Source organism: Gymnodraco acuticeps, unplaced genomic scaffold (assembly GCF_902827175.1).
Source record: "Gymnodraco acuticeps unplaced genomic scaffold, fGymAcu1.1, whole genome shotgun sequence".
Taxonomy (NCBI): Eukaryota; Metazoa; Chordata; class Actinopteri; order Perciformes; family Bathydraconidae; genus Gymnodraco; species Gymnodraco acuticeps.
Genome location: NW_022990213.1, coordinates 414,634 through 438,923, shown reverse-complemented (window position 1 = coordinate 438,923; position 24,290 = coordinate 414,634). Strand labels below are relative to the sequence as shown.

At 41.7% G+C, this 24,290-nt stretch overlaps 3 protein-coding genes across 4 annotated transcripts in view; 2 read left to right on the top strand and 1 right to left on the bottom strand.

The window, feature by feature from the left end:
* The first annotated feature begins 227 nt into the window (after positions 1-227).
* LOC117547584 (high affinity cGMP-specific 3',5'-cyclic phosphodiesterase 9A) lies at positions 228-10,965 on the top strand. The gene is made up of 14 exons (XM_034218402.1): positions 228-324; positions 1,878-2,027; positions 2,128-2,179; positions 2,659-2,761; positions 4,655-4,797; positions 4,877-4,936; positions 7,256-7,433; positions 8,181-8,303; positions 8,825-8,917; positions 9,049-9,116; positions 9,207-9,309; positions 9,436-9,540; positions 10,248-10,394; positions 10,527-10,965. Exons 1-14 carry the CDS (start codon positions 237-239, stop codon positions 10,647-10,649), a joined length of 1,536 nt encoding a protein of 511 aa, XP_034074293.1. The 5' UTR covers positions 228-236; the 3' UTR covers positions 10,650-10,965.
* A 6,328-nt stretch (positions 10,966-17,293) lies between these two features.
* LOC117547589 lies at positions 17,294-18,656 on the bottom strand. The gene is made up of 2 exons (XM_034218410.1): positions 18,270-18,656; positions 17,294-18,061 (listed from the first exon to the last, which is right to left on the bottom strand). Exons 1-2 carry the CDS (start codon positions 18,381-18,383, stop codon positions 17,309-17,311), a joined length of 867 nt encoding a protein of 288 aa, XP_034074301.1. The 5' UTR covers positions 18,384-18,656; the 3' UTR covers positions 17,294-17,308.
* A 4,337-nt stretch (positions 18,657-22,993) lies between these two features.
* Positions 22,994-24,290, top strand: part of LOC117547587 (glycerol kinase-like) — a 29,900-nt gene continuing 28,603 nt past the window's right edge. For both annotated transcript variants that reach the window (XM_034218407.1, XM_034218406.1), the window contains exon 1: positions 22,994-23,263. In XM_034218407.1, coding sequence (XP_034074298.1) covers positions 23,210-23,263 — 54 coding nt within the window. In that variant the 5' untranslated portion in view covers positions 22,994-23,209. The remainder of the gene's footprint in view (positions 23,264-24,290) is intronic.

Here is a 24,290-nt window from a genome sequence, read left to right as displayed (position 1 = left end):
TAAACAAAAAAAACTAATACAAGAAAAACAAGTACACATTGAGAACAGAACCTGAGGATACATTTAGTGAGTGACTTCTACTTCTAATAATGTAACAGTGGAAATGAAGGGAAATGAAGGAGGAGCAGAAGAGGAGGTGGAGAGAATAAAAGCAAGGGGGTGGGGTCTTCATCACAGTGAAATAAGGAGGCAGGACTGATCAGCAGTGCACTCGTCAGTAACTCTGAACTCATGACATGGCAACAAAAATCATCTTCTTCACAGTGAACGGGAGACCGGAGAAGGCGGAGTTCCCCGGGGACTGCCCTGCGCAGGATGTCAAAGGTAGGAGCACAGAAGGATTTCAAAGTTCAGTTTCTGATGTTGAAGACATTGTGAGGTATGTCAGAGTGCATACACACACCCTCAGGTGCAATCTTAGTGAATCAAATGATATCTGCATCCATAACATCATTTTTATAATTATTAAATACATTTTCCAAATGTGTCACATGTTTACCATGATTCTTCCCTTATGTGAGAAGGTAAATATCATGTGATGTATGTTATTATCTATTACACATGAGTTGAATTAATGTATTCAATGGCAGAAAAGTGATCCAGAAAAACTAGAGAAGAAAACAACGTTGATAAAGGATCAGATGCAGATTAAAGTCAGTTCCCCAGCATATAGAGAAGTGTGTGTGTGATGGAGGATCAGCTGCCACTGACAGCTCCTCTCTCATCACCTCGGGTGGAGGCAGTGTGTAGCACTGGCTTCATGTGGTCTTAATGTGCTTTGTTTAACCCTCCTATTGTCTTCGTTCCCCCCCCCCTTACTTTGGTGTTTGCGGTCAAATGTGACGGGTCCTGTTTTAACTGCTATTACATTAACACAAAAACCATTCATCATCACCACATTTCATTTAACACCCTTTCAAACTGTAAGTATTTTATCAGACTACTGGTACACATGAACAACTGCAGTAAATATACAAAGAACAGACACTGAACATGTATTGGTGTGCCAGGTGTGATCCATGTGGGGGGATGGGCACATAAGAGCGGGGGAACACATCTAGAGTATGTGTGTGTGCAGGGCCGTCCCTGGCCAACATGAGGCCCCACGCAAAGTGATACAGTATGATGTTTCGCGAGCGTCGACGGGGAGGGGGGGTGCGAGTGGAGTGAGGCACCCTCCACAAGGTGAGGCCCCCTCCGCAAGGTGAGGCCCCACGCAGTCTGCATGATTGGCCTGTAGGGAGGGGCGGCCCTGTGTGTGTGTGTGTGTGTGTGTGTGTGTGTGTGTGTGTGTGTGTGTGTGTGTGTGTGTGTGTGTGTGTGTGTGTGTGTGTGTGTGTGTGTGTGTGTTTTATCTGATCCGATCCGGATGGTTACATATCCTTTTCTTTATGGTGGTCATGTTTCACCGGGAACACCATGGTGTTTCAAAGTTGACTAAATCATCCAAAATTCAATGAAAGTGTGATCAGCACTTGTATATGTTCAAATGTCTCCTGTGAAGGATATCATGAAGCCTTAAAGCAATCGAATGTAAAACAAAAAAGTTATGATTGATGAAAGTAGTAAATCGGTCAGATTTGACCCGAAGACAACAGGAGGGTTAAATGCAAGTTGTATCACATCATTTACTTTGTATTTCCTTACTGTTTTGTAAATCATTTGTTAACAATTTGTAAAGCACTAAGTTACAATCTATAACCCATTGATGATGGCTTCCATATTGAACAGAGTAACCTCAAAGCATTTTCAAAAGAGAAACAACTCCAGGATTCCTCAGCAGCATTCTCCAGGGTTTCAGATGGCCTTCCTCAGCGTTTGGGGAAGCATATCTCCTTAGGATTTATTGATAAATGAGCGTTGAACCTCTCTTTCAGATCTGTTCCGCTCTGCAGCCGAGGCCGGACCCCATGACATCCTGAAGCTGTACAACCCCAAAGGCAACATCACCAACATCTCCCCGGGACTGGAGCCCAACTCCTCCAGCTGCTGCTACAAACTGGAGGTGGTGGCTGCCGACTGCAACAGTGAGCCGTTAGGTATCTTTCCCTTTGCACCATGGGAAATGCAGTGCTCGGGTTCATTTCAAAAAGTTTGACACGTCTCCCTCTTGTCTTGCCATTTCAGGTGCGGAGCTTGCAGGTGCACTGGGATTTGACCTCTCCTCCATGGAGAAAAGGTAGGCCAGGGGAGTAAGATCAACATTAAAGACATTTCATTCATATTTACTGTGAAAGGTCAAAAGGTCAGTTCTTGTGAAGCATCAGATATCTGGTTATATACTTTGAAGGTTGAATGTATATCAACTGTGAAAATGTACATACTATAATGTGTTAACCATTAGCGTCACTTTGTTCGATTTTTTTTTCAGATTTCAAAAACCAGTACTGCATTAAGCGCACCCCGCAAAATACAACTAGTGCAGTAACTATGCTATGCTGCTGCGAAGCTGTTACAAATTGCATCACTTCGGTCGCCAGAAAACAGTCCTTGAGATTGTTCTCTTGTGCAAATACACCTCAAAGTGTATAATTCTTTCTGTACGCTATTTTCAGAACAAAAATGATCCTAATGCAAAATAGTGGACAAAATGGGCCATTCCCCCAGTATGAAGGACGACTATGATCCTAATGCTTCTCTGATGGTGTGTGATCTCAGACTGCAGGGCCTCGAGAAGAGAATCCTGACGGAGGCCGGTGACGCTCCTGCAGTGGTGTACGAGATGAAGAAACAGGTGGATTCATTCCGGGAGAAACTGGAGGTACGGACAAAGTACTCTGTTACTTTAGAGTTACTAAAAAACATGGAACTTATTCATATGGTTATACGTATGGGTTATACATTCTTCGTTTTCATAGAGAGATCTTTGGGCCTCATCAGAAAAAGACACATTAGCAACCGAGGCAAACAGTCAGAAGAAGAAATAAGTGGGATGGAATGACCTCAAAAGAAGGCAAATAGTTTCATCAGCTTAGTATTTTGGAGCTGCTCTTATCAATGTTTTTGATATGAATGATTCAATGAAGATATTTGAAATGGGACACTGTCGCTAAACTATCTGACACTTGAGAATAGAGGCCCAGACACTTCACAGAAAGTATTAACAATATATATTACCAGCAAATGTGCAGTTGGAAACAGTTTGTGTATTATACAGAAACAGATCAAGCTAACCAAATACCAAAACAACTAAACTAATCCAACCCTAACTATTAAATGGTTTCAAGCCATAAATGACGTCTAAACATTGATTTAAATAGATATAAGAAACTGAGATAAAAGGAAAAATAAAGGCACAAACAACTGGAAAAAAGCAATGTAGTGTTAGTGTATGCTTTGACAAACTTAAGCTCTTTTGAACACAGATAAAGACATTCGTATGGAATGATCAAACTCATTCCATACCCATGGTGCTCTGCAAACAACACACACGCTGACTCATCAGTTCCCTCAGCTGCTTACCCTTTGACTTTATTGTTGGGGTTTTCTTGGCCACACACTCTGTTAATCAACCTTGTTTAGCTTACAGTCATTCCCATAACTGGTGTTGCTAGTGTTCCTCGTTGACTTTGTGATCCCCTGACATCTCCCCTCGTTCCATCCTGGGGTTGATATGTCTAGCAGGGATGGCTCTACTTGATGTCAAACCTTGATTACATACCGATTCAATGTTTCACCCTTTTTTAAACAAGTGAAGCTGTTATTAATACATTTGCATTACGTTATGGTTCCAATTGCTTAACCTACCATCCTAAAAAAAAATGTATGCTCAAACTGAAGAAAGACAAAACAAGAAATATAATTTTGAAGTACGTATACTTTACTTGAGTATTTCCATTTGATGCTACTTTGTACTTCTAATCCACTACAGTTCAGAGGTAAATGGTGTACTTTTGCTCCACTACATGTATTTAATACCTTTAGTTACTTCACAGATGTGGATGAATGATGTGAAATATAATCAAGTGTTGAATCAGACTTTAGTTCCACCTGGAGTAAATCCACCAGCTACCCTGCAGTATACAAAGCCATTCAAACTAGCTGCACCTTTACCAGCTTTGAGAACACTTTCATGATCAATCATTATAAAACATATCATATATATTATTCTGAGATGGACCAATCTGCACAATGACTACTTTTACTGTCGCTACTTTCACTATATTTAGATGAGAATACTTTTCTACTTTTACTTGAGGAACCTTCTTCCACCTCTGACCAACAGAAATGTGTACAAACGTTGAAAGTAATTACTGTAGCAAGGAATCATAACCCAAGTGTAAAATGTTGGATATTATCTTGTGTGTAATTTCATGACCGTTGTTTACAGTTTAGATCTTAACGGATGACACGCTTTTCTCCAATGTCCATTCCAATATTACGTCCACTAGCTGAATCACTATTTTAAGATAAATGTCTTTACATGGATTACCAAGAAATTGCGTAACAGCCTCGCAGAATCACAACATCTTTTTCTGTAGGAACATTTTCCTCAGAAATATAAACCAGGGCAACAGAGCAATTAGAAGTCAGTAATGATAATGACTTTAGTGATGAAGGGTCTATTTGTTGAAGGGCCACTCTTGGGATTTGATTTGATGTGATGTGCTGCTCTAACCTCCATATTGAACCTGATTTCAACTGATCTCTTCAGAGTGTGGAGCACCTGAGCTGGCTGGGCTTGTTTAAAGATCTGTCCGAGGGAACACACAAGCCCTCCCCCTTCTACCACAAGAGAACCCTGCATAAGACCAGGAAGGAGTGTGAGCATGTACGGGAGAAGTTCCTCCAAATGAGGCACGTTTTTGCAAAGCTCACATATTGCAGACATATAATGTTTTATGATCTGCTAATCAATATGTTGTCCCCTTTGCAGCTCCCTGGAGGTATCAGAGGAAGTGAGGCAGTACCTAAAGACCCCCACCTTTGATAACTGGTGAGCAGGGTTGGGAGGGTTACTTAAAAATGTAATCGTTTACAATTACTAGTTACCTGTAAAAAAATGTAATCAGTAACCTAATCTGAGTATCAAAATGTAAAAGTAATGTAATCTGATTATTTAGAGTTGCTTTTGGATTACCTCAATATCAAATGCAATGCAAATAAATGCAGGATAAATGAAACATCAGTAAGAGGTGTATACTGTATTGAAGACACAACACAATGTGACCTTAGAAAAGAGGAGACCAAGGTATTTAGGATCAAAGATGTGTCCTCTTATATGATAGGCCTACAGAATAGCATACATATAGCTGATTTAGTTTAATACCTTCATTAAACACAGCATTTTCTTTTTTATAAATCAGGTGTTCACCAACTGCATTTGAACAAATATATTTAAAATAAGGAAGTATCCTCAATGAAAACCAAAATGAATAATCAAGCATACGTCTACCTATAATATCATTTATATATACATTTTTATTTCAAAATGTATTGTAAAATTGTAATCCTGCTTGTAATCCCCATTTCTTTCTAATGCAACAGCAATCTGACTACGTTTTTTTGTATGTAACTGTAAGGGAATACAGTTATATGTGTTGTATCCTGATTATGTAATCCATTACTCCCTTAAGCCTGCTGGTGATTGGCCAGATAGGTGTGGAGAGGTTTTAATGTCACATACAGTATTCATCAACATGATGTGCAGGCTGTGTGATCACCAACAAACAGTGCACCTGTTCCCTCAGTGTGTGCACACACACACACACACACACACACACACACACACACACACACACACACACACACACACACACACACACACACACACACACACACACACACACACACACACACACACACACACACACACACACACACACACACGTCGTGCCCTTCAAGCACCTCCGCTGTGATCTGAAGAGGACACGAGACGTCAGCCTTTCTTCTGATCATCACACTCATCTCAATATGAATAGGCCCGCAGCGCCGTACAAATCAAAAGGTCTTAAAAGGCTTCATCAACAAACCGGGTTTGAAGTGGCTTCATGGGGAGGAAGTGCCTATTGCATTCACTGAGGCCTGCACATCGTTCCATTTTTCCAAAAGCTTTGAACCCAAACCCACAATGGTGGCAGTGGAGGTTTTGAGGCTATGCACAGAAACCAGGGTGACAGATAATCATCATAAATCCATTGTACCCTAATCAAATACAGTATGCTTCTCTTTGCTTCCTGCTGTGTGGACAAAGATGTGTTATGAAGAATAATGCTGATCGCATTACATTATTGTCTTTTTGAACACTTCATGACTTCCCTACTCTGACTGTGGCCAAGAGGTTTCTTTCAAAGGGTCAGCAATACCCTCACCAGCTCGGCACTGTTGTTTTCAGACAATGTGACTCAAACATTACATTACATTACATTTAGCTGACGCTTTTATCCAAAGCGACTTACAATAAGTGCGTTCGACCAACAAAATACAAACTTGAAGAAAACAGAATCATATAAGTACATCAGGTTTCATAGAGCCAAACATTTCAAGTGCTACTCAACTGGCTTTAGGTAAGCCAGCCCTTTATTATTATACAAGTGCTTTGTTAATAGTTCTATCGCTCGAAGTGGAGTCGAAAGAGATGAGTTTTCAGTCTGCGCCGGAAGGTGTGTAAGCTATCTGCCGTCCTGATGTCAATGGGGAGCTCATTCCACCATCTTGGAGCCAGGATAGCAAACCCACGTGTTTTTGCTGATGGGAACTTGGGTCCCCCTCGCAGTGAGGGTGCAGCGAGCTGTTTGGCTGATGCAGAGCGGAGTGCACGTGCTGGGGTGTACGGTTTAACCATGTCCTGGATGTAGGAAGGGCCAGATCCATTCGCAGCATGGTATGCAAGTACCATTGTCTTGAAGTGGATTCTAGCAGTTACCGGAAGCCAGTGAAGGGAGCGGAGGAGCGGAGTGGTGTGGGAACATTTAGCAGAAGTTAACAGTGCACATTTTAGGGACTGTTTACAGCTATACACATTTAGAGTATTTCCTGCAGTGAAACAGTATATGTAGGTAATTAGGCTTGATAGATCAGAATACCTGTTCGTATAATAACATAGAATATATTATATATACAATTATCGTGGCCAATATAACTTGCAATGAGGATAGTATAAAAAATTAATTCAGTCCAAGTAATCTCAAGCTGTGTGTGTGTGTGTGTGTGTGTGTGTGTGTGTGTGTGTGTGTGTGTGTGTGTGTGTGTGTGTGTGTGTGTGTGTGTGTGTGTGTGTGTGTGTGTGTGTGTGTGTGTGTGTGTGTGTGTGTAGGCAGTGGGAGGATGCAGAGATCATGGTGCTCCTTCAGGTCATGTACACAGATTTAGATTTCATCGCAGCCTTCAACATCGAGCCGGCGGTCCTGCAGCACTTCCTGTTCGAGGTGTACCGGAGATACAACAACATCCCCTTCCACAACTTCAAGCACTGCTTCTGTGTCACCCAGATGGTGAGTGTGTGTGTCTGTTGCAGTGATACTTCATAAGGACAGACCAGGGAGAGCCCGATTGTATGTCTAATCATGAAATTGTGAAATGATGCCATCATCCTTGGTGAAGGACATGTTCAGGGTGGAGAGGGGACTCACATCAGAGGACAGCTATTTCACCCTGATGGTTTGATGGCGTCTTCATCAAAAAATAGCTTTGATGAGCACCAGATACTTTTCTCAGGAGTTTGAGAATCCCAAAGCAGTGGCAAAAAGAAGATTGGAAAAGACACCATAATTGTGTTCTTCTGTTCTTCGACTGTATGTAAAAAGGGGTCACTTGTCCATAAGCTATACGGAGCATCTTAATCAAACTAAATGAATTGACATATGGACAGCATTCAGCCAGGCTCTTACTTTCACATGACAGACAGCAGTGCTGGTGTCAAGGCATCACAAAGACCTTGATAGACACTCTGAGATGCAGATTTCTACATGGCTGTTGGTGGCGTCCTCAATCAGAAATGTCAGCGCTGTTCCTGAACTTTTGGAAAGAATAGACCAGGGACTTTAGTTAAGACCCTTGTCCCTGAAATAGAAACACAAAAGTATCCTTAAAAGGTTCCTAGTTCTTCAGGTTGAAAAGCGAAAGAGGCTAATGTGTTTATTTCACTGCTCCCAAACTATTGAAGTAATTCAGCTTTTCATGAGGGCAAATGACAGCCTTTCCCCCACAGTACATGACGACATCTCTTGCCCTCTGAGCAGATGTACGGTCTGATCTGGCTGACGGACCTGAAGAGTAAGATGGACAGCGAGGACCTGCTCATCATGCTGACCTCTGCAGTGTGCCACGACCTCGACCACGCCGGGTACAACAACGCCTATCAGGTACCTCCATGAAGTCTTTGTGCTTCGGCAGGCATGTTCCCTGACACACAGTGAGATTGCTACTTGATATTCAGACTGCTGAAGCCTCATATTAGGTTCAGCGAAACGTTAGACCTTTTTTAACTCAGAACTTAGACCGTGGATTTTGTACTGTCTTCTACTTTTGATGACTTATATAAGGCGTATTTTAACAGCTGTAATGGGGGGAAAACAGTGCCCAATAACTTACTTTGTATATTTGTGAGTTTTGTATGAATCAAGACTTGAAAAATGTCAACCTCTTTAAATGTCATTAACAAATTCTTGTTTTTATCTTTTAATGTATCTTTTAATAGCTGAAGTTAATAATAATAATAATAATAAACCTTATATTTATTATAGCGCTTTATCAATGACTCTCAAAGCGCTTGCTGTTGGACAGTTATACCTGTTGACATCACATACACAGTGTCTGTTGTATTTGACATTTTTGCTGTCAAATCATATTTTCCAACATGTTCCAAGTAATGGCCTTGTTTCAGATAAATGCTCGGACCGAACTCGCTCTCCGGTACAACGACATCTCTCCACTGGAGAACCACCACTGTGCCATAGCTTTTGAGATCCTGGAGAAGGTAAGCATGACACCTCTCTGTCCAAGGCAAGCTGCATGGAATCGTGCATTTAGGGTTAGTGATTGGAACTGACACCCTCAGATGAGTCTGTCCACTATCAGCGACAATCAACTGAACCTCATATTTTTCAGACAGAGAGCAACATCTTCAGAAATCTGTCCATGAATCAGTACAAGCGGATCAGAGAAGGGATCATCAAGTGAGTCCATCTTTCTGATTCTCTAAGTAATCCACATTTTGCTCCTGTAATTCCCTCAGGATAGCAACAGTATTTATCTTTTCATTTCAGATGCATCCTGGCCACTGACATGACGAGGCACAATGACATTCTCAACAAGTTTAAGTCCATCCTGACAGCTTTTGACTTCACCAACAAGGAGCACAGAGAAGTGGTGAGAGGACTTTTGAGCCTGTGTCATATGTTCAGTATTCAACAGTGGCTGAAGTCTCAATATAAAAACTCTGTTTCTTTTACAATTGAATGTATAGCTTCTAATTGTGTCCTGTTGTGTTTGCAGCTGATGATGATCCTGATCAAAGTGAGCGATATCTCCAACGAGGCGCGGCCCATGGAGGTGGCTGAGCCCTGGTTGGACTGTCTGCTGCAGGAATTCTACAACCAGGTACCTTCACCACTGGATATGTGTTTCAACTATGGACGCTTTATTTAAACTTTGTTCTGAACATGTTATCCTCCTTCAACCTTCGATTCAACGTGTGGGATGTTCCTATTCAATACCTTGAAGGTTACAACCTGATTCAGCAGCAACACAGTGTATTGAAAGAGTCGATGATTAGAAATGAGTAGAGTTCATGTCGTTCTCCAGGTCTGTTTCTCTCTCCCTAACTAACAAAGAAGGGTTGAATCCCACTCAGTTGTTCCTTTGACTCCTTTCCAGTAAAGATGACAAAACCGGAATTGATCCAGCTTGTATTGCGACTATCTTAGTTGACCATAACATTTAAAAAGAAAGAATTTAGCAGATGGTCTGGTTAAAAGAAAAAGCACACTTTCAATAGATTTCAGTGTTTGAACCACAACAAAATCTGGCCCGCAACAACATAGGTACGGCTTATTTTGAGCCTTTCGCTACTGAAGAAAATGTTAAACACATTTGGCTCCTATTGGCCAGTTAGTCAATAAATAGGTTTTTCAAACATGTTGAATCACCACAACGTCCTTGAGCATAGTCATAAATCTAAAAATATGATGCTGATTGGATGAGAGCAATGATCTTCCACAGGCTCAGACCTGTTGGAGAAATCATAGGTTACAGTCCCTCAACCTGTAGAGACATTCACTCCAGCTGTGTGTTCTCTCCACCTTCAGAGTGATGTGGAGAAGTTAGAGGGGCTTCCAGTCACCCCCTTCATGGATCGGGACAAAGTCACCAAGCCGTCGTCTCAAACAGGCTTCATCAGATTTGTCCTTCTGCCTCTCTTCATCGAGCTGGCCAACCTCTTCCCCTGCTTGGAGGTCATTTCTTTTTGAAAGATTCCTAGAAATCAAGAAGTTACTCTGGGAAATGTCATTCAATAAAGTAGAATTCGTCAAGTTTGAGGCAATGTTTTGGGGTTCGAATATATGACTTGTTAATTCATTCTGCAGCAACACATAATCCACCCGGTACGGAAGGCTCTGGATTACTACACAGAGATGGAGAAGGCGCTGGAGAGGGAGAAAGTGATCCGGGCTCAGACACAGTGTGCTGCTGACAGCCTCACAGACTGAGGGACCCATCTGTGGGGCCGAGGCAGCTTTAAGAAGAGGACTATCTGAAACCTGCTGTCTAAAGATTGTATGGTTTTTAGATTTGTTTGAATGTATTTGAACTACAACTGAATCTAAATGTGTATTTTTGTATTATTATCATTATTATTTATTAATGTTTTGGTTTATTTACCGGGCTAAGCACAAGTACTATATTGCGTTCAAGAAAGAAAAGGGTAAGATTACCTTTTATTGTAGTTTTGGTGTATGCAGTAATCTGTTATGTGATGTAAACAGTAATAACTTTGAAAGAGTATGTTTAAAATACAAAACAACAGCCTGAACTATATTCCATAAGAGTACAACATTTTTGATATCAAATAAGAAAAGAAAATCTCTCATGTTGCCGCAAGAAGTCAACCACTTCATTTAAATAAGACTTTATGAAGCTTAAACTTGAAAAAAAGATTGCCCTCACGTTTCTCTCAAGGCTTCCATAGTAATGATGGACGCATGATTCATTACACTGAGTGTTGGAATGATGAAACAGGACATTTAAAGACATCACTTTAGGATGTGTAACAATGTCTGATGGCAGATGAATCGATTGGAATCGTTAGTCGCCATGTCTCCTCTGTGAGGAGACATGGCATGCTCTCATTATTAGGAAGTAAAGACATTCTATGTTTAATGTAATATCGCCACCCTGTGGCTTCAGTGCGTTATAACTACTGGGTTTATCTGCACCACAGTTTGCTTTTACATTTTAATAAATAATCTTCTGACGAAGGTTACACCACAGTACACAGTCTGTTGTAAATATATAACTATATATATATATATATATATATATGTAATATGAGCTATAGAACCTAGCTAAAATCTACTAGCTATACAAAAAATGCTACGAATGTGCCCTCCTGCTCTTCAGGGTGACCTTCAGGTGAAAAACATGTGGTCCTTCTAGGGGGCCTTCCATTTATGGAGTGCCTTGGTGGAGTGGTTACAGTGCAACCATTTAATACATTCCTTATTGCTACTGAATCAATGTGGGACCTATCAGTGAATGGACAGCAGTAGATTCATTTAGTTTGAACATTTATTGATACATGCCATATGATAAGGTGCATGAACACCTGAAATCACAGCTGACTGCAGGAGAGAGGAGAACCATTTTATAGTTTGTCTGCAGCATGGTGATTGTCTGCTGGAGAATGAGGTGAAATGTAATAGGTTAAAGAGAACGCCTGTGATGAGATGATTATATGCAGCTGCGGAGTGAATGTATATACACCCAGTCTTCCTGAAAGAACTTGCGCTGAGCTTCATTTCAATCTTGAAAAAAAAGATAAATAACACAAATTTAAATTGCCCCCCAAATAATAAATAAACACATTAGCCATATTACCATGGGACATGGGGACAAAGCTAATACATGCTGCCATCACAACGAAGTTAGAGGCCTTTGCAGATTTAAAACCAGTGCCTAATATCTCAAATCTGTAAAGTTTTTGTGAAACTACAGAAACAAACTCTCAATGGCCGCCAGTCTGCAGATCACACACATCAATTTCACAAAAGATGTAACAAAGATGTTTACACTGCCGACAGTCATTATCTCAAACAGTGTGAACACATTTAACGCAGAATGCTTGCTCATTCATTTGTTTCCCTGGACCACGATGGCTGCCATCGTATGGTCAGATCCTGGGGTGGACCGGTCACTGATGAAGGTGATATTCATGTCCTTTTGAAGCACATTAAATAATAGGTTAGCGCATAAGAGATAATGAATTAGGTAATTGCATTCTTTTTAAACTGTCACTAGTCTTAGCGAATTCAGAGCCATTATTACCAGCTGCTAAAGCAACGCTGGTATTGTTTTCACCTATTGAGTCTGCATGTGTGTGTCGTCATGGCAATGTGGTCCTGAAGACACACAGAGGTGCTTTTGAGTACTTTGCCTAGTGTTTAAATGCATGTGGACAGATTTTGTCAATCACAACCGTGCAAGTTTTAGTGTCCCTCATCTGTTTAGCAGGTTCTATACAACTTTACGTGTTTCTGTACTTCCGCCGTTCAAATGACAGTGTTATTTCCCCCAAAAGTGGGCGGGGCCGTAATTTTCGCCCTGAAGTGATGTAGATGTTAGGCTACTCTCCAGTGGCGTCTGGTGGAAAATATTTTTGGTAGGGCTGTTGATATAGTGAGTAAAACTATATTTTTGGGAGAAATGACCCCTTAAATTAGGACTTCTGGTGATGTAATGGCGCGTTTCCAGTGCAGCGCGGAGCTCGCTTTAAGCGTGCCGAGCCGTGCGGGGCCCGTTTTTGGTTGAGTTTCTACTTGGCCTAGTACCGGCTAGCGGGTCCCAATTCACAGTTTTTCTGGCCCCATAAAATCGTGGTTCTAGGGCCAGGAACAACCAGGCTGAGTCGGGCTGAGTATGCTAAACTAGAGAGAGAATCGCTGGCAAGGGGGCTACAACTACAACAAGATGAACATATTTGACCGTGATTGAATTGTAATACACGTTTCAAAATGATGCCGAAGTAACAACATGCTGATACCGGTTAGTCAAAACCATGAATTAACGGTTTGACAAGTCTGCAGACAGACGGCAGGCGAAAAACCCTTTTAAAATGCGTGTTTTCTAAATGGAGCTTGGCTAAGCTAACGTTATATATGTTCCGACCGTCCACACTCACAACAACGACCTATACAGACATAAATAAACCAGCGACTGTATTCTCCATGACACAGACAGTCTGTGGTTTGTACTTGTTTAACTTTTGTCTAGTTTCTGAACAGATCGTATCTGTCCCCGGCTGTTTGAAGAGCAAGCATGGGAAACAAAAGACAGCATTTACCTGTTTGCATCCAGCTAGCCATGCCTTTCTGGTGTACCAGCTACGTGAGAAGCCTCGTTGATACGTTTTGTCTTTTTCACGAGCTTGCTGCGATATATACAAATCGAGTTGGTCCGGTCCAAGGTCTTTAAGCAACAGTTTATCTCCCAAACTTCTCCTTTCGAAAGGATTGGAGATTAGCTCTTGAAGGGAATTGGGCAGGGACTCCACCTGCACATGAAGCCATCCTCATCAACTACTGCCGTACTGCGTCACCCCACCGGATACGAGTCACTAGTGTCCAAACTACTCACAGACTGGACCGGTCGCTGACATTGGCGCCCGGTGATCATCAGATTTGACGACGCTGATTGGCTGAAATTATGTTTCGGCATCATAGTTTAGATAGCAATAGTCAGCTGCTAGTGGCTGCTGGTGCACTGGTTGAGGGCTCCTTTCTTACAGAGAGGGTAATGACCATAGACTGTATATAAAGGTAATGACACATGGGAAAGGCCAGGCAGGAAACATGTGACTTATCAGTAACTACATCGTCGTAACACAATTTTAAACGAGATTTTATTGTAGATTATACATTTTACTGATACCAATTATATAATATTTACCTTGTTTATTAAAAATAAAAATAAAATAAAAAAAATTATTTTTTAAATATATATTTTATTTTATTATTTTTTTGTATGTGGGAAGAGGTGGGGCGGCGAACCAAAGTACCAGGGAAAGTCCTGCGGTGTGAATAGCCGCATTCACACCGCAGGACTTTCCCTGGTACTTTGGTTCTTTAGTTCCGTTAGTACCAATAATGTCGCGTTCACACCGCCGGGACTACTCAGTGCCGGGAACTCTTTTGGCCATTTTCAGTCCCTGCTAGAGAGGTGGTACGAACCTGGTGATAAAAGAGTGCCAATAGGCTACATGCACAGTCACTTCCGCATTCTACTCATAGCGGCCGATTCATTTCCTGTTTGAAAATGACGACCTTCTACACCCGCTGCCTACAAGAGCTTCCGAAATTAAAAATGTCAGATGTTCATCGGATTTGCCGGACGACTAAAGCCCCAGCCAGCAAACTCGATAAAGGCTTCAAATTATATGCTGCGTCATATATACACAACTATGAAGGTAAGAAGGTAACCGGTACTAACCAGCTAGCTTATGCTCCGGGTTACGCTAACATTAGCTGTCAAAAGCTAGGTAACGCCAGAGCCCTATAGTATAACTACTATTATTATTATTATTATACTACTACTATAGTAGACTACTATAGGGCTCTGGGTAACGCTATGTACTGTTTCTGGTGTTAATTCTTTAAAACATTAGCCATTTTGCTAACAAATACTATCGTTTAATAGCCTTATAGCCTAGCCAAGGTTATCTTGTTGTTAGCCACACTGCATAATGGTATCAGCTTTTGTAAAGCAATGTTGCCATAGATGTGTTGACGTGAGTATAGATCTAACGCTGTTGCTCTGTTTTTCTTCATTCAGTGTCCAATAAAGACAGGCTGACAGGGCAGGTCAGCGTGAGAGCCTTGTGCTACAGGTCAATGCGGAAGAGCGAGACAGCACACAGTTTGAGTGTAGGCAGGCAGCATTGACACTGTTCCCCCCTGTTTATTGAGTTTCAGTTCAGTTAAACATTAGTTTACCTTAAGGGAATCTCAACAGTGTCCTACTTCTCCCTGCTTTATCACAGCTGATTGGTCAGATATTATTACATTGATTATGGATGTGTAAGTTTGGGGGTTCAAATATATAGTAAAAACTGCTTTAATACAATTTTCAAGGCATCTTAGTTTCCAAAGAAAGTTCATTGTGGTATTGTAGGGTAAGAGGGTAACACTAAGCATTCAGGAATACATGCTTCTTCTAGGATAATGGGTCAGTAAAAATAACCAATAATTCTACTCATAATAACCTCCTGGCTCATAGTAACAAGTGAGGTTACTAATCACTAGTATTTCTTCTCTCTTTTTTAGATAACGCTTCGTGATTCATCACCAGTGGTGCTCACGCACAACCAGTGCTCCTGTGCTGCAGGAACTGTTTGTGCAATCACACAGTAGCATTGCTGTTCCAAACAGCACACTACACTGAACTGAACATGCCAGTTGTGCCACCTGTGCATAGCTGTACTGAATCGGAACAGCAATGGCACAAGCCGCGAACAATGGTAATTTCAATGAGGTTCAAATACTTGTAATCTTTCACAGAGTTTTTGTTTTAAAGTAACTCAACGAACAGTAATTGTCTTTTCCTTAAGGGTATGAAGCCAGGGCCCATCAACTCCATGGTCTTCACCAAGCCTGTACCAAATAGGATGGTGCAGACTGGAGTAAGGTAATTTTAGCTGGAAAATTGTGTTTCCTGTGTTTTTAAAATTCATAATTCTGGTGCTGTATTCCTAACCTTTATTGTCACATTAATGTGCTATATTGTCTTTGCCATTCTTTGTAGGAGTGGATTCTACAGAGGCATGGTGGGGCCATTACCAGATCCCTCCCTGTTCAGAGTTACGGAGGCATACTCAGCATTCAGCATTGAAGACAGGCCGCTTGTGACCACAATGAACATGAGACCTCACAAGCCCCTTGTGGAAAGTGCCTTCGGGATTGTGCAGGAGGGCAGTGTTCTGTCCTATCAGATGCCTGCTTTGACGTCTCGGTACACCACACTTCACACTGACACACCACCAACACCCCACTTGCCCATAGAGGGGTATGTGATCTTGCCATGTGATTTACCGCTGGTGTGCTCAGAAGAGGAGCAACTACATATGAACAGCTTATCTGTTGATTTGGAAATGTCTCACAAAATTGAGGAGGCTACCCGTGAGCAAAGCTCTAGCTCAGAGTGGCATCTGCTCCGCAAACCCAGGGTTACTGCCTCTAGGTTTAGAGAGATTTGTCACGTCAGAGGTGAGAGCTCTGCTAACTCTCTTGCAGAGCGAATACTCAAAGGTACAAGGCAGACTGCAGAAATGAGGAGAGGTGCCGAGATGGAGCCCACAGTAGCAGCTGAATACAGTAGACTGGCAAACGTGAACTACTCCCCTTGTGGCCTTGTCATTCACCCCTCTACGCCCTGGCTTGGTGCCTCCCCTGATGGAGTTGTTTTTGACCCAACAGAATATCCCCAATTTGGCCTTGTTGAATTCAAATGTCCCAATGTCCCAAATTATGTCGACTGCAAATATGTGCAGATGGAATGTGGCTCCCCTAAGCTCAAGAAAAGCCATGCCTATTGCAAGTACAGGGTCAACTTCTTGTATCTTGGATGCAGTGGTGTGATTTTGTAGTGTGGGCACAAGAGGACTACCTGGTGCAAAGAATATACACAGATCCAGAAGTGCAAAGAGCAATCAGAGAAAAAGTAGACTTTTTTTTTTTTACACATACATGCCGAAGTACCTGTCATTAAAAAAGTAGTGGGCACTGTAGCCATTGTTAACTCTGTAAGCAGTTAGCTGCTAGACCCTGGCTCAGCCGTCATTGTTTTTAGGAGGCAATCCCTCAATCATGTGTTCTGAATGACAACAAAATGTGATTTCAATATTTTGTTTTTGATATATATTGTTTGTCACATTTCATATATGTAAATAAATATACAATTGTATTTAAAAAGACAATAAAGTGAAGTGATTTGTGTAATGAATAGTAAATCAGTGCATTTGTAAGAAATCATCAACGCATTGTAATTTGCTATTTACCATTTATTCAAACAAAACACTAGCGTGTGTCAGGCAACACGGGATTACGGTGTGCTCACCCAGCTTAATCATAGCTACCTGCACAGGTGTCATCATCTTGTCTTATTTCACCCATTTCTTGACCAGTGCTTTGTTCTGATAGTTTGACAGCGTACATGCTACTGCAAACAGTTGGTTGATGTTGTAGGCATGGGACAGGAGGATGACACCATCAAAAAGTTTGTTCTCTTTTATCCTCCTAATGACACGCTCCACATGAACCCTCAGTCTGGCAATGGCCTGTGTCTCCCTCACCTGATAGGCTGGCATTTGCTTCTGCTTTGACAGAAAAGGTGGGCAGTACACCTTGCATTTGCAGCAATCGCTGATCAGGAAGCCCTTATCTACCATCACTGCCATGTTTTCAGTCAACAACGCAGCTATTCCAGATTGTTTGAAAATCTCCTTGTCGCTGACAGAACCACCATACAGACTGGAAACAAATGTCACTGCGCCATGTGGGGCTATGCCAACCAGGGCTTTCATGGTGCAGTGAGATTTGTATGTAGAATACATTTCACTTTGGAGGAGGAGTGAGGATGGTGTTTGACACCTCAGCTCTGTGCAATCCAGGATCACCTGTGTGTCTGGGAAATCTTTGAATGCCTCTGGGAGGTGGGCTTGAACTTCTGCAGGTGTAAGCCAGATGCACTGTGACCCCAATAAAGTTGTAAGAAAACTCGTCCATGTTGCAATGATGCGGCTCACAGTGGACTGGTGTACGTTGAAGCGGTTTGCAAGGTCCCTCTCTTTCAAACCCACCGACAGGAAGCAGAGAAAAAGGAAGAACTCGTCAATTGGCTGAAGCAGCTGTCTCTGGAAGATAAACAAAAAAAGGGTACTATATTAATGTCATGAGTGTAGCACACCATGGGAAAAACATTAAGTTGTTTTAGTTCTCTGATGTATTCAAAAAGGATTGAGTACTATAGCCTTTTAGCCTACACGAAAGCAATGAAATGTCGGAGAAACATTTTCCCTTCAGTTTGTGTTTAGATTGTGTGTTAAAAGAAACGTAGCCTACCGTTGATGGACGTGCGTGTGTAACCACTTCTTCATTCCTCTTGGCAGCTGATATCGCTCTTGTAACACGAACCATTTTATAAATGGAAGGCTCAATCAAAAACCAGAAGGCCATCAGGTGGTTATAGCTCGGGAATCTGTACACAAAAGACACATGTCAGTCATTAATTGACTCGTTAACTGTAACACATGGGCTAATGCTTTCCTCTTGTTTGCTATAATACATTACAATTCAAATAGACTGATTAAGAAGGCACTTGGTGCAGGTATAGTAATATACAGCAGTAACATGTAACAACTACATTAAAGCAGCAGTAATAATAATCTAAAACATACAGGGAACATTTTACACAGAATGACTACTTTTACTCTTCATTCTTAAGTGTGCAACTGGGAGAAACGCAGTGGATATTGACATGTACTTTTACATGTCCAGTGAAGCTGGTTCAGGGGTTGAGCAGTAATCATGGTCACGGACATCGATGTGCTCTTCCTGCTCCTCCCGAGAGACTGGTTCAGTGGGCCGCTCCCTTCTCTCCCAAACACTAGCCCGCGGTGTTTGAGCAGTGAAGTGATTCCACTCAAACAGAGTTGGGACAGCACCTTTCACAAGCCTCCTACGGCCATCAAGGGTTTTTGGCTCTATTAGTTGATCCGTAGCGAAGTGACGACTGCAGACCTTGGAGTGAGAGGAGATTGTAAAGTTATCGCGTCGTATTTTAACCAGCCACTGTCTTCGCAGCTCGAGTTTGGTCGGAAAGCCATGGAAACTTAGGACGCCGTTGAATTTAGCTGACGCCGTACAAAGTGGGACACAGCAGTGCTCGGAGTAGTTCTTTACTTGTCTTTGCAAATGCTCCGTTTTGAAAATCTTCCGTCGACTCATATTTAAACCACAGATTTAAACAGTAAAACATTTGTGGACGCTCAGCTACGCAGACCAGAAGCAACCCGGAAGCGTCCGAGCAGTATAACGGCTAAGGCGGAAGTACGTCTCAGACCCTAGTGCATGTAGCCTATTTCTATTCTATTTCTATTGGCTGGGCGAATTGCAAACCACGCCCCGTTAGACTCTGAATTTTTTTTGTTAGGCAGCCATTTTTTTCCTCGCTACAAAACCACATCCACACCTGAGCGAGTAGTTTCTTTGTACTTTAAAGCAGTTATGACCACACGTACTACAACACCGGAGCGGTGGAATGATGAGGAAGTGTCGGCGCTTCTGGCAATTTACTCTGAGGACGGGATGCAGCAGCTTCTACAGAAAGCAGTTCCCAACTCCAAATGTTTTGAGCGATGTTCGCAAAAGCTACTTGAGCTGGGAATCGTGCACAGTGCACACGGATGCCGGGTAAAAATAAAGAAACTCAGGCAGGACTATAAAAAAAGTAAAGACCACAATAATAAGAGTGGTAACGATTTTCTATTGTTATTATATATATATATTGCCACTGTTTTTTAATACTGACACCTAACTTGCACTAAGGTGTGTCTGCTGCTATATATATTGCCACTGTTACATTGTTTTGAAACTACTTACACTTTATTTTACATTTCACACTTTTATTTAACCTCAATGTACATGCATACGACACACCTGGAACAGCGTGATGCCGTTATTGTTATGTCTTGACTGTGCAATAAAACAAACAAACTGGCGAAGCTTTATTTATTGTGTCCCACCCCAAATGTGCAGAATAGAAGAATGTGAGAGCAGACAGGTGTCGGTGGTTGAATGTATCTACAATGTTGCAACCTTGTGCAGCAATGGCACGGGCAGAAACACAAGTCTTACACACATAAACACAAGTCATTTATCATGTCATTTGTTTGAGATAAATAAGGGAAAAACACCAAACAAGGGTTAATGTCCTTTTCCAAAATCAGCCTGAGGGGGTAATATATAATAAATACATAAAGAGAAAGTCCATTGTTATAATGGGGTATTTTATTTGTAAATTACCCTTATGAACTCCATCATGTCTGAGGTCGGAAAGTAAACAAACGCCTCATACAGCGGGTGGGCTTTATACCCCCTCCCCCCCGTGTAGTTCTTCTTCTCTCGTTTTTTTTTTTACTCGCCGTGAAGTGGTTTTGCGGCCTGCCAGTAAACCCAGAGAAGAAGAAGACGAAGTGACGTCAGCGTAATCTTGCCTCAGGGAAAGTACTGCGGTGTGAATGCGATTGGCACTAGCCCCCTGGCGGATTCAGTGCCGTGGTACTTTAGTGCCGGCACTAAAGTACGGCAAGTCCTGCGGTGTGAAAGCGGCTAATGCGGCTTATGTGTATTTTTTTTGTCATTAACCTTTTTCGGACCACTTATTTATTTATTTTGGTGACGATCCGACCTCCATGCTGCTACTCTGGTTCAAACGGCATCCACAAAACAATATGATTTATCTCGACCTCCCCAAAATAACCAAAATCTGACGGTGTGAGATGTATTTTTTAGCTGTTCTGTCGTAATTTCCTGCGATCTTCTTCATAAAGTTAGTCAGAATGAATGAATGAATTGGCGTTTATTTGACCATTTATAGGCAAATATGGGCGTTACGTGAAGCCCGCAAAAGCTGCACCGCATTTCGAGTCGGTTGTGATTTATAAAGGGAAACCGGCGTAGGAAGTGCTGTACGCAATGTTTGGTGAATCGGAAAATTTTGGAAAATTTCTGTACCTATTTTTTTGGATTTCTACTATACGTAAGCAACCTTCCCACGTGAATCCTACGCACGGCATTATAAATGAGGCCCCAGGGCATTCTATCAAGGATATAGAATACCTTGGTTGAAGGATATTCTGGCGTACACCAGTTTCTACGCAATGTTTGCGATTTATAAAATACTAACTTGATGGGGAAATGTGCGGTCCTCCACGCAAACTCTAACCCATGCGTACGCACTAAGCACAAACACGGGAGAGCGAGAAACTGCGACACCGTTGGCAGAAGGAAGAATGGAGAGAAATATGTGGAAATAATACCATAAATAAAACGTTACCTCTTATTTATCATATATGAAGAATTCATTTTCAAACATTGATTGAAGCCAATCTTAAAATGATTTAACAAACGCCTGTTTGCGACTCCTCAGTGCACACAAAAACATAACTTGGAGAAATAAATACATACGGATATGTTATTGAAAACCACCTCGAATATGTTGTGTTATGAAATGTTTTCTCATAAATGATGCGGTAAGCAGGAGGACAGAATTACGTCTAAACTGACGCCGTTTTGCATAGGTTGTAGATACGAGCATGGTTTTGCATGTTTAATCGTGTTTTATGCCGGTTGCCAAGACTTGATAAGTCGCTCGTAAAACACAGGAGGTATGGCAGCTAAGAACACCATATGTGGTAAATTGTACAGCTGATATAACACAACACATTAGTTGTATTTCCTTTAACTGGTGGATATAGGGTTGCTGCGGGGAGGGGGGGTTGAGACGCACAGGCTGCTGCGAACGCTGCGCACAGCTGATCGACAGCTGGAACACACACAAACCACCAAATACAAAAACATAATTCAGATCCAGTCGTCATGACTCCACTCCGGAGGGATTCCCCATTCACTTCTTACAGTTTCTCATCAAGGGGGTGTCTCCTGTCCCCGGTACAAACACACTGCCTGAGGAAGGCTATGTGTATTTTTTTTTGTCATTAACCTTTTTCGGGCCATTTATTTATTTATTTTGGTGACGATCCGACCTCCATGCTGCTACTCTGGTTCAAACTGCATCCACCAAACAATATGATTTATCTCGACATCCCCAAAATAACCAAAACCTGACACGGTGTGAGATGTCTTTTTTAGCTGTTCTGTCGTCATTTCCTGCGATCTTCTTCATAAAGTCAGTCAGAATGAATGGGCGTTTCTTTGACTATTTATAGGCAAATATGTGCGTTACGTGAAGGCCGCAAACGCTGCACCGCATTTCGTGTCGATTGTGATTTATAAAGGGAAACCGGCGTAGGAAGTACTGTACGCACTTTCCTCGCCGGTACGCAATGTTTGGTGAATCGGAAAATGTCGGAACATTTCTGTACCTATTTTTTGGATTTCTACTACGTAAGCAACCTTCCCACGTGAATCCTACGCACGGCGTTATAAATGAGGCCCCTGATTGGTTGTATTTTTTTTTACACAAAACCACTCAAATGCGTGTGCTTGGCCGGAGAAAGACAAACAAATCAACGTAACACTGTAATATTACAGATCAACAACACAGATACGATTCTCATTTATTCATTTTATTTATATAATTAAATCGATTTTTTGTTTTTCCTTATCTGAGTGTTCCAGAGTATTCTCTGAATACCTTGAAGGCCCTTACGGTTCACCACTGTGATCTGGTTAGGTATTAGTCAGGTGTATTACTTATAGCCTCTGAACTATAATGTTTCAACCTTTTAACTATACCTAGAATAAATATTTCAAATAAAAAGCTCAACAACTTTTTAACAGATGATTTCATACATTCAAGTCTTCAGGTTTGATTAATTTCCAGCTCTAAGGGGAGAGAATTCCTGAGAGAGAGTTGTCTGCTTAAATAGCGACTTTATCTAACAAATCGTCACAGCCTGTGTTGGAATAGATTATTCTCCTTTACTGGGAGCATAGACTGTAGCTTTATAAATACAGCGAGAACGTGCCCCCAAACCTGATTGGCCGGAGCGAGGCCCACTCCTTCTGGCCAGCAGCCAATCGCGCTGTCGGCGGACGGTTCTGGTGACTTCACCTCCTCCTCCTGCATGAAGGTCTTCTTCTCCTCATACACGCTCTGCCCCCTTGCTGCCCTGCCGACCTCCTCCCTCACGAGGAGTCGCGGCCGCTGTTGAGGAGAACCAATACTCACGCCGTGGATCCCAGAGAGCCTGAACCCCAACAGCTGGCCGTGTTCAACGACTTGAGTGTTTGAAGCGCCACAAGAAAAAGTATTCAGTATGGACCCGCTGGTGGCTGCGATAGACCAGGGCACGAGCTCCACACGGTTTCTGGTGAGTGATGATTTACTTTGATGTTTACCCAAAGTTCACTGTATTGATGCAACTCCTCTGATTACTTAATGAGTCGACATTTGCTATCTTATTTGGCGACATAGCTGATCAAAAAACAACAACCACTTCGACTGAGCGAACTTTTGCAAGTGGGAATTATAACTCCTGTAACAGCTACGTTTCTGGCTTCACGCGGCAAAGGTTGTCCCCTTCAATATTTATTTGTTCTATGTATACAGTTTATGTGTGTGGCGTTAGCTTTAGCAGCATTTTGCATGTTTTCGCCTAAAGTAAAACAAAAACATGCTGAGAGTGAATATAAACATAAGCCCACTTGCCTACTGGACGAGAGACGCTAGTGTTATTAGCTCTGATGTTATCCTCAGTTTCTATGTGCAAACTTCAATCAATCAATCAATCAATCAATGTTTATTTATATAGCCCAATATCACAAATGTTACATTTGTCTCAGTGGACTTCACATTCTGTACAGAATATCAGTATGACAAACTTCTACAGTCTATGGTGCTAACCTGTTCTCACAGAGGACTATCCTCCTCATTTAGGGCTCAACATCTCATAACGCATGTGCACTGGGTTCATAACTCTATTAGACCTGGGAATACATCATGTATGGGTTTTATAAGTACATAACCAACTTATATGTATTTATGCGCAAATATCAAATAACAATAAGGGCCATCAATTGATGCAGCAAAAAAGTGTACCAAAGTAACTTTATCAAATATTATAAACACAGCAATGACAAAAATAGTGCAACAGAGATGAAGTTAGCCTTTGTATGTAGTGTAAATGTAGTGCTGTTTTACATAAATACAAATACGGGTGACCAGAAAATGTGCTCAAAGTCTAAAAAGGACTTTTTTATGAAATTGGCCTCAATATGTGACAGGACATCTGATTGTTAATATGTGTGCAAAAAGTAGCATTCTACAGCTGCAGACTAACAACGTTTGGATACAGAAATGATGTTAAGAACTTGTTTTATTGTATTGTGTTCTTATAC